This window comes from Arctopsyche grandis, chromosome 2, assembly GCF_051622035.1.
Source record: "Arctopsyche grandis isolate Sample6627 chromosome 2, ASM5162203v2, whole genome shotgun sequence".
NCBI classification, from domain to species: Eukaryota; Metazoa; Arthropoda; class Insecta; order Trichoptera; family Hydropsychidae; genus Arctopsyche; species Arctopsyche grandis.
The window spans coordinates 13,657,291-13,668,889 of NC_135356.1; the positions used below are offsets into that span (position 1 = coordinate 13,657,291).

An 11,599-nucleotide genomic window follows, 5' to 3' on the forward strand; every position below is an offset into this window, starting at 1 on the left:
TATATACCGATGTTTGACATTACAATGTGTACAATCTATTCAAATTGGTTAAAAGAGTAAAGTATTTACGCATTTCCATACTTATGCCACGACTATGTGTGTCGTTACAGCGTTATCGTGGAATCACATAATGGCAGACGAGTATCTAATGTCGTTTTTTGTCAGGGTACCGTTCCCAAAATGCGATTTCCCACCTTTGCACAGTTTCCGCAACGCGTTGAAATATAATTTTATGTATAATATAATTCAATAAAAGCATTTTACGTGAAAGCCATGGTATATGGATATTTATTTTATGACACATGAAATTGACACAATCGCGTGAAATACCGAAGATCATTCGAAAAACACATCGAAGACTCCAAAACTTTTCATCTGACCTAAACTTCATATTGGGTGAGTGCATAAGTTCGTGCCTTATTTTCAAAGATGGCGGTAAACGTTTTCTAACCTCAAATGGGCATGAACTCTTGCAATCATCTAATATTACACATTTGTATTATAATATAAACGCGGAAAAGGACTGTAGCTGCTTAATTAATAAAAAAAATCTATATGAAAACAAGTATTGCGACAGTATCAAATCACTAGCTGATTGTGACTTGGTTTACACACGCATGAGTGTGTGACTGAAAACTACCTCAGCGGCGCTATCGGTGGCACAAATTGATTTACAGGTGAAATGGTATTGCAATTAAATCGTAACGACAAGCAGCTAGAGGGTCGAGTTCGATTGCATATGTTTCCAATATGATTCTATCATATGTACATCACGATACTGATACAAACAGCATGATACACATGCTGCTGACATTCAAGATGGCGTAGTACGACCTCTCGCTTGCATGTAATGGATGACATGTAATATGTGGAGGGACATGGAGGAACGATTAAAAACTATAATTATATAATCAAGGTCAGATTGTTGTCTTCGATGCGATCATGTGCAGAGCGTGATGGGTCTTGTGTTGCTAGGTGGTGGATAGTGGATTCTGGATGGTGATAGTATTCCACGGTGTTATTATTTATTGGACTTAGTCGCCACCTAGTGAGAGAGCCTGAACAATGCGAGGATCTGCTTTGCTCCCCTCGCGAAACTCTTCCAGGGTCAGCCTGTCATCGTGGTTTTTGTCCATCTGGTCGAATATTTTGTCGACACGCTTCTGGGGTGTGTTCTCGTCCTCAGCTTGAGGCTGCTGACCCTGAAAAAATAAATACTCTCTAAAATAGTTCCTGAAACCCGTGTGACTGTCGCTGTCAAACACAGCTGTCAGTGGGATTCAAACCACCAGTTGATCAATGCATGTAACGGTATTATTCATTTACTTTACTGGCTTATGTTAGTTCGAGCATACATACATACATACATAAGCCAGTAGTTTTTAGCGTCTTGGGGGTCCGGGGTTCGAGCCCTGGAAATAATTCGATTGAAAAGAATCATACATTGTATGACTCTTATAAGATTTTTGTCCGATTTAAACATTTGTGACTCTGAGTCGTTCATTTTCTAACAGAATTTGGCAATTTATCTGATTTAATTACAGTGAACAACAAAAAAATCACGTTTTTAACTTACCGGAGCGGAGACTAATCAATCTTTACTAAGTTTAACTCACTAAATTCGAATATGATAATGATTTTTGGTAGCTTGCTCTTGTTTAAGAGATATGAGCGTTAAAAAAATGGGCTGTTTTTACAGATTTTTGGCTTTGCAGTCTTTAATTCAAAATCTGATTTTGCTGTGCCAAATAATCACATGTTTTTTTTATTTATTGTAAGTTACGGCTTTAAAATACGTATAATTATAATATTAAAATATTTAATATCTAACAAATATTAAAAGTTAAAAATATATTTTTTTCCGTTTATATATATAATAAAATATATAATATATATATATAAAAAAAAAAAAAAAAAAAATATATATATATATATATATATATATATATATATATATATATATATATATATATATATATATATATATATATATATATGTATATATATATATAAATATATAAAAATATATTAAGCTAATTTCGGTAATTTTTCACTTTACAATTAGCCACTTGGCAGCAGATTTGCCAGCGAGAACCAATCCACACTAGATACATATATAGGTATATGTACTATTGTCACCAACTTTGTTTCTTACGAAAGAAGTAAATTTCAATGTTTGTTGAAATATTATTTTCGTGGGTTGGATCTTGTTCGCAGAACTGCGTACTACTTACCACCATCTGATATATGGCGTCTACGATATTGTACATTTCATCGCGCGTGATAAACCCATCGTTGTCGACATCGTACAGTCTGAATGCCCCTAAAAGTTTATATAATTGAATCAGTATATGTAATGCTATCATTCTACAATATATTTTTAATAATTGACGAATTTAGCATGAAAAAAAAAGTTGTATATATATATATATATATATATATATATATATATATATATATATATATATATACATATATATATATATATATATATATATATATATATATATATATATATATATATATATATATATATATATATATGCATATAATTACAGTGAAGCTTTTCGTCCAGATTTCCACGTGACGTCACCGAAAGCGCTCTGATGAATTCTTCGAATTCTATCGAACCATCCTGTGAAAAAATCGATACCAATTAGCACACATTTACTGATTAAAAAAAAACTACATATAGTTTGTATTTTTATTTTGATTGATTTCTTAAAACTTTTTACTGTTAATTATTTAATTTAATTTAAAGTTTAAGTTAGGATCATTTTGGTATTAGAGGTGTCCTTAATGCGCCAAAATGGGCGAAAAAATACAGAAAGAAGAGAAAAATAAAATATAAATATAAAAATACATTTATATATAATCATAAAAAACAATAACATTATTATAATAGCAGAAAAAGTAAAAAAAAATTAAATAGTAGGGCATGTCTTGCATCTACAGCCAGCACTGATTTATGTATATTGTGTGTATAAGAATCAGCCGCAAATGCAAAATATCCCTGCGAGGCCTAATTTGGAAAAGAGAAGATCAAAATTCTACTCATATAACACATCCAATTATGAAAATAATGATGAGTGCAGGCTACGAGTCAAATATGTTAAAATAATCTTCGATAACCTACGCTCATTGAGGTGGTAAATATCACGTTCAGGCACAATTATATTAAGACTTAACCCTTTACCCACGGATGACCTCTATAGAAGTCATCCGCAAGAATGCCAGTAGGGAGAATGGCGTGAATCATTGTGTAAACAAAATAATTCAGGCGTGATTCACTATTTCAAAAAATATTTCAAGTATAAATTGATATTGATACACTCGAATAAATCTTTTATATATATGTATATATTAAGTGATTTACAAAGTCTCTAAAAAAGTATCGCAAAAGTTGCCGCGGGCAAAGGGCTAAATCTACGTTTATATGTAGTTACTCATACACTGATCGTTAGCTATTTATAGATTTGTTGCGCAAAGAATTGATCGATTTAATAAGCAATTGTTTGCTTATAAAGCTCTTGTGAGAACATAAAATTTGATAAGGCTTTTATACTTACGTTGTTTTCATCGAAAACTCTGAAAACCAACGAAGCAAACTTGCTCGGATCACCTTGCGGGAAAAACTGCTTGTATATTTTGATGAATCCCTAGAAATGCAACATTCGATATTTTAACAATATATAAGTCAATGCAAAATATTAATAATGATAATAAAAAAAACATACCTGCTCCGTGAGAAGACCATTTGGACAATCTTTCAAGAATCCTTTGTGCCTGAAAAAAAAAAACAACAGATAAAACACATCATTCAAGTGCGATTGGTATAAGTGGTTGATTAGATTGAACTTTATTTATCTCCCGCCTGGCGATTTTGTATAGTTAAAAGTGCATTTCAATTGGCAAAAGATGATTAATTATGGCCTGTAGTAATCGTACATATGTATTTCATAGGATTTGTGGGGAGGCATGTTGTTTAATGAAACGTATTCAATTATCTCATGCGGAATACATTGATTGAGTGAGCCGAATTAAATCGCATATAAAACGTGGCGTTGGTTAATTTCAATTAAACGGTTTGAAACTATCGACAATTATGGTGAATTTGAAATATCGTAAATAAATCACACACCAGTGAAAATTCCCAGCTCAGTTTCAGTCGAAATGATTGCGAATTTTCATATACCTAATTGATGTTTTAAAAACTTAAAGCCATTTTAATTTTATTTTTATATTTTTATTTATTTTCAATACAACTACAGTGCTTTTGTTAAACATTAGAATTGTATAGAGATTCAAATACTGGCACTACCAAAACCGGTACCATCAAAAACGGTACTACCAAAACCGACACTACCGTTTTTTCCTTCCACGAGTCAACCTTCGGTACTACCAGTAGTCAAATACAAAGTGACCGGTAGTACCGGTATTGGTATAATAATTTATATTTATGGTAGTTGAATTGTTTTGAATTATTGAATAAAACAAAAATTTTGATCAAAATTCAGCTTTCGGTACTACCGGAAGAACCGAAAAATAATAATTTTAACGTGCAAACTGTTTTAAATTTAGAAAAAAGCGTTTTATCAACTAGTTTGTATGGATTGGTTGAAGAATAAAAAAAACACTCAACAATTTTTTGACCTGCTATTCAAAGGAGCCACCAAGTGTATCATCAATTTAACTATTTCCGAAACCATATGTATATAAACTATATGTTAACAATGACACGCTTTGAATACATATGGATATTTATGTGTATAATATAATAATACATATAAACAAGCAAAACAATTATTTGAATACATATTAATATTTAAAAGCTAAAACCAATCTTCAGTAATGATCAGTAATTTGCGCAGCGTAGAAGGACTCAAAACTTTATTATTTCGTACCTAAGAAAGTATTTAATTAAAGTAACTGATTAAAATACATAATTACCGAAAATTAATCAACTAAAATAAATCAATACCAGTACTATCAGTAGTGGAACAAATTTCGGTAGTACCGGTATCGACAAATGTCGGTATTTTTAGAATCGCGAAGTCTTGTTACCCATAGGATATTTGATAATTGTATTTATAATTTTTTATACTGGATTCTTTTCGTATTCTATACTCATTCTTTTCTATTCTGCTTTAGGTCATCGACTTTAGAGAGTCTTTAATTAATATTATGTATTAGATGTATTATGCGCATTTATAAGAATTGTAAATAGGTTTTTGAGCTCTTTTTTCTATTATGCTGTACATTAACATTAGAATAATATAATACTATGATTACTAACAACATCAAATTAAATTGTAAAATAGAAAATGATCAGTAGATCAGTAGCTATTATAATAGATATAAGATGTATTGTGTACATAATTTCGTAATAATAAAAGCATTTAAAAATCAAAAAAAAAAAAAATATTTTCTATAGTCTTGTATTCTGTACTCATCCCATAGTCTATACTTTCTATATTCATACTATGTTCTATACTCATTCTTTTCAATTCCACATTGTATGGAAGCGATTTAATAATGCGTGAGATTACTCATTTCATGAAATCGTCAATTATTTGCTCAGTTTATGAATGGTGTAAGACAATAACTAATATACATGTGTTAAAAAAATGGCTGGCCTGTCTCATTCCCGTCATATATTTTAGAATAGGTCTTTTTCATCGCGTTCGCAAAAGTCGCCTTTGCATTTTAAGAGAAAACGAGACGACTTCACTTTTAATTATCGCAATCTCGATTCAAAACATAATGGGCGTGAGAGCTCCGAATTCATGGCACTATAAAAACCGAAGGTCTCGCCTTAGCCTTAATTGCCGAAAGTTGAGTTTTGGGGCCTTTTGTGCCTCGGCCCTCGGCATATAATTTATCTGCGACACACAATCTTGGCAGATTCAACGGGAAATATGAAAAATTACCGGCCAGCCTTTATTTATCTACATTGTAGCGAATAACGCAATGCGACCCTCACCTCACCAACCCTAAAGAACAATCCCTTGGGTTTAGCTACGTTTTTACGAACGGTATCGTTGATTGTTTACGGCATTTGGCGGCTACGAAACCAATATCTGACATTACGCAAGCAATTAGTCGCATCGATTTGATGAATTATAAAGTATAAAAGATTGTAATATTAAGTTAATATGAGATGAGAGTAAATGAGAGTGAACTGTTAATCCTGTGAGTTATGAAGCTATAATTGCTTCAATCTGACACAGGATTCCGATGTAGTTTTTAATGAGTTGGTTAATGATTAGACTCTTCTAGCTTCATGTTGGATACATGAATATTAACTTCAATGTTAGTGACTACATGAACTTTCTTCAATCCCCGTATGTCGGTTAGATATCAAAGCGACCTGAAGTGTGGAAATGGTTCAAAATCAGAACAAAATTTTTAAACTGACAGAAACACTAAAAATCTATATCAATTATTCAATTGAAGAATGGACTTTGATAGACAGTCCGTGTACTAATACAGATACAATACAATAATACATTTAATACAAGCATTTTTTGAAATGTAAATTCATGCAAACATCATCCACAGTGACATCTATGGAGAAAATTTGCAGCATTTTATTATAGAAATTGGCGAACCTCAAGACGCTGATTAAATTGAGATTTGCGGGAGAGATTGGAAAGGAAATGCCAAAATTTACATGAACCGTTTCAATGGAAATCAGAAAAAGTGGCAAAAATATATACATATAATTATGAAAAAAAAATGTAATGAGTTATGTTCTACATGTATTGCCTATTTCTGACAAAATTACTGATGAGACAGTTTGATTTATAATGTAGAAAAATATTGAAATCATGAGTACGCACGTCACATTCGTGATTTACGTTCTATCGATTGCGAAAAAACCGCCCAGATGTTTAACCAGAACAATAATTAGCATAATTAATGTTAAATGTACATATACATGTATGTATGTAAATGCCGTTCGTACGAATCGTATGAGTGAAAAATCGACTTTATACGAGAATACGAAATAAAACATGCATATTACATACATTCGATTCGGAAAATTCGTTTTACAAAAAAAAGAAAAAAAACAAAACTCACGCACGGAACATGAATATATATGAAATCATGAATTATTGATATATTTCAAGCGTTGAAATCACGCAATGATCGTCACATTAAATATCGATGGTAGGGATGGGTGTAATCAATCTTTGTTCGCGATTCTAAATGCTGTGACCAACACGAGACTTTTGTTTAAATAAGTAGAAAAATGCAGTACAATATCTAATATATAATTTCGAAAGAGACTTTGTATGTAAATATTGTTGGTTGGATAATGGTTGGGAACTACGAACAGGTCAAAATTTCCATGACGACATGGGGATGGGGGGCACCGGGGGTAAAGGCCCGGGGGGGGGGGTGCCGGGAAAGCTGCTGGATTTCTAATATATAATTTCGAAAGAGACTTTGTAAGTTTGTAGCTATAGTTGGTTGGAAATCGAAAACAAGTCAGTTTCTATGAAGAATCGATTGGTTGAAATTTTTTTTTTCGATTCAAATAAATTTAATAAAAAAACAAATGAATATTTACTATTATATTCGCCATGTTTAAGCTGTTTATATTACAAACACTGAGCGAAGCCGGGTAAACCAACTAGTATACTATATAAAGGAGTGATAAGCCGGCGCCACTTGATAATTGAGAAATTTACATGTAAAAATGCGCCGCAGGAAATTTTTAATATTGCTTAAAATGATAAAGTAGCGTCCATTAGTGAATAGTTTTCATCTCGGGCGATGCCTGGTGTATTTTCCTGTATATCGTGTTTAAAATTTTAAAGAATAATCATTAGGAATTATATGTATATTCTAAATTCAGATTTTTCTTCAAAATATTTATGTATGTGTCAATCAATGGGTCAGTAACTATAATATTCCATTAAGTTACACATGAATGGTCAGTATACAGTGGATCCCGCTTAATTGGGACGCCAGCTAATTGGGACAAATTCCACAAAACCAAAACCAAATGAAGATACTTATAGTTAGATACTAATAATCCTTCAACTTCGTATGTACGTATATTAGAGTCAACCGGCTATTTGGGACGAATTGTTTGACCTGATCTGTTTCAATTAAGTGAATTCTCTGTACTCAATATTTTCAGTTTCAGTATAAAATAAAATCCTTCACATAATAGTCTAAAATAAGTAAATCAATATTACTTTTGATATCTTGGAGATTGAATATTACTTTTCAATCTCCAAGAAAATCAACATTTTCAATTATAAATAATCAATTTTGATTTTAAAATACGCTTCGAATCCGTTTCAAAACCATTCGATTAAAGTCAATGGATTTGACCATTGAATTGGAAACTGAAACTGACTTTCTATTGAGTATATTTTGAAGTGATTTAAACTCTCAGAGTTTCCAAAAGGTTCCAAGTGTTTCCGAAAATAATTAAGCATACTCTAATATATATATATATATATATATATATATATATATATATATATATATATATATATATATATATATATATATATATATATATATATATATACTTTTAATATTTATAACTTTTGTGTTTTAATATCACAAAAAAATACTTCATTACCAATTAACATTTGAGCGCATTTATTTCAGAATCTAGGCCTATTTATGTAAATTATCCAGCATTGCGCGTCGAACGACCGGCACAGCAGTGCACGGAGAAGCCTACTTCTATTAACACTATACAGTAGCGTATGATTCGACACGTTCAGACTTGTTTCGGCTGAGGGTAAAGTAAAATTGGCTTACATACACATACATAAATTGCAATGATACGATACAATATTGCTTGCATCGTATCATATTGTCACAATATGACGATTCCGAAAATATTCATATGCGCATGCGCACTTTTGTTATTGCGCGTGTACTCGCCACTATGAAATTCAATTGTTAGATCCATACATAAAATTTCACTGACAATATCAATTTTACAATATAAGTACACTGTAAAAATATGTATAAAACGTACCCAGGTTCAATGATATTTTATATAGGCAATATATCAGGTTTGAAATGAAGTATAACGTACGTACTTTATCGCAGACGAAAACTCATTTAATTTTATATACATTCATTTATGTATGTATGTATAATATAAACACGTAGACTTTTCTCACGTAAAACTCAAGATTCGACTTGGAAGGGGTTGCATACATAAAATTTATCCCCTTTCCCCACAGTTTGAGGAGGGCGAGCGGTCGAATTTTGCACGCATCCGAATCACGTACGCGCTTAACGACTTTTAAACTGTGACGTTAACTCGTTCTCTGCGAGTTGTTATTAATCGAGTTGAACTTATGGCAAAACACGTGTGAATAACGCGAATTATAGCCCCCCCCTTGCCCCTTTACCCCTTCTCGTCCTTGTTGAAAGCACGTCAAAAGGAATTAATAATTTCCAGTGACGTGTTCTTCAAAATGCGAGAAGAAAATATTTTAATGAACATATGTATGTATGTATTTATTTATAACAATGAAGAACGATTTATGGTAAACAGAATAAGTAAGAACACACACATCAGGTGAATTAGAAAAACAAGCTTGAGAAAATAGGAAAATCTTTGGCTTTTGCTTTAGGACAATGATCTTTAGACAATTTGCTGTTATAGTCGTGTATATGCATACTGTTGCATTCGTGCAATACTTTTCAATTATGTAATATCATTAATTGAAATGATTTATTATGTTTTACACGATTTCTGCATTTTTGAAAATAAAATTAAAATAATGCATATACAAAATGGAAAATTTTAGATTTTGAAGCTGATGATATTAAGAGGAATAATACAAATTTTAAGTTTATAGTCGATCCAATGTACGAGAACCGAGCATGTGTTATAGCATTGTAAGGACGTAAAATAATTTCTTTATTTATTTTTAATTACTTCTTATATAACTACATAACATTATTACAATATAATTCAATCCAAAGTCTTTAATAATATCACTGTACGTTTTGCTGTCGATAACATGACGTTGACAATTACTTTTACCGTATAAAAAATATAAATTTCCATTAATATAAAATATATGCGTATTCCATAAATAAATTAATAATATCAACAAGTTGCGTATTTTAAATTAAATTTTTATCAATTTAAATATTTCAAAACGAAACAAAAACTCGAAACTAACAAAAAATAAAAATCAGAGATGCTAGATTGGTTCGACTATAAATGGTATAAATATAATATAACGTTTCTTCGAATCAACTTCGTCTCATAAATACAAGACAAAAAGTCTTATAAGGCGAAATAAAATAATAAAAATAAAAAAGACACCGGAATAATGTCCGGATCAAGGTCACTAAGTAGGGCTCTGCGGAACAATCTATCTTCTTTATATAGGATTTTCCAGAATTTTCCGCTACTATTGAAAATAACAATGACGAAAAGCAATATTTTTCTCACTCGTTGAACACATTCCGCATACAGTTTGTGTACATTTTTAAACTATACGTATTATTTTTAATCAAAATTACGTATATAGAATATTAAAATGATTACATAAGTTCGTGCCCGTTTACCGCTGAGAAACGTGTGAAAATCGTGCATGAACTTATGGAACTCTTTATTATTATAATTATATATGTATAATAAATTTCAACTCACCATTGTCGAATCTCCTTCTCAGTAACTGTAACAATAAATAAAATAAAATATATTAAAAATTTGCATATGAAAATTTTATATCACACATCTACACAATGTATAATTATGAATCATTGATTCTAAATGATGATTTACAGCACAGGTGATTCAATAATTCTTCAAAGCATCGACAAGGAGGCAAACATTGTATAATAATAAATAAGGAGATGATTTACAATGTGGAAACAAAATTTGATAAATTACGACCGAGTTGCCAAAAATTTCGCTCGTGATTCTGCGCGCTCGTAAATAAGTCGCAATTATGATCGTCGAATAGATTTATGTACTCATTTGGAGATTTTCCACTGTTTGCCACTCACTACCCCAAACTTCAACAAACTCAGAGCCCAACTCCAGCATCTGGGAAAGTAAAGGGTATTAAACTTATGTAGATACTTCTCTCATAGCTATTTTATATACTACAGACCTTATGAGAGACATTTTATTACTGTTATTTGGACACTGAACAACAAAGAAATCACGTTTTTAACTTACCGGAGTGGAGATTAATCGATATTTATTAAATTTGTCTAATCCGGGGTATTTATTGTTCACCTACGAATGCTCTTAGACAGTGGATACTCTCTCTCTCATGTTCCCACGTTACTTAAAAATCATCAACTTGACTTTTAACAGATTTTTGACAACACAATACACATTTTCACAACAATTCTCGGATTTAAAATATTATACATATACATAAAGCATATGTACATAAATATACACACACCTATACATTGCCTGATCCTTTTCTTTTATGGTAACGCCATTAGAATACATACATTATTAATATAAAGCAGGATTTTAAATCCGTGATGAGCTCAAAGCTGACGCGTTCGATTTATTAATCGGCAAGAAAGGCACATTGGGCTTACCTGTTAGGCCTTCCTGGTATTAATATATAAA

At 31.3% G+C, this 11,599-nt stretch overlaps 1 protein-coding gene across 1 annotated transcript; it reads right to left on the reverse strand.

The window, feature by feature from the left end:
* Positions 1–262: 262 nt before the first annotated feature.
* On the reverse strand, positions 263–11,053 carry LOC143922279 (frequenin-2). Its single transcript, XM_077445503.1, has 7 exons — positions 11,014–11,053; positions 10,655–10,679; positions 3,738–3,786; positions 3,570–3,659; positions 2,557–2,635; positions 2,235–2,323; positions 263–1,202 (listed from the first exon to the last, which is right to left on the reverse strand). The coding sequence occupies exons 1-7, from the start codon at positions 11,051–11,053 to the stop codon at positions 1,035–1,037; spliced, it is 540 nt and encodes a 179-aa protein (XP_077301629.1). The 3' UTR covers positions 263–1,034.
* Between the last annotated feature and the right edge of the window lie 546 nt (positions 11,054–11,599).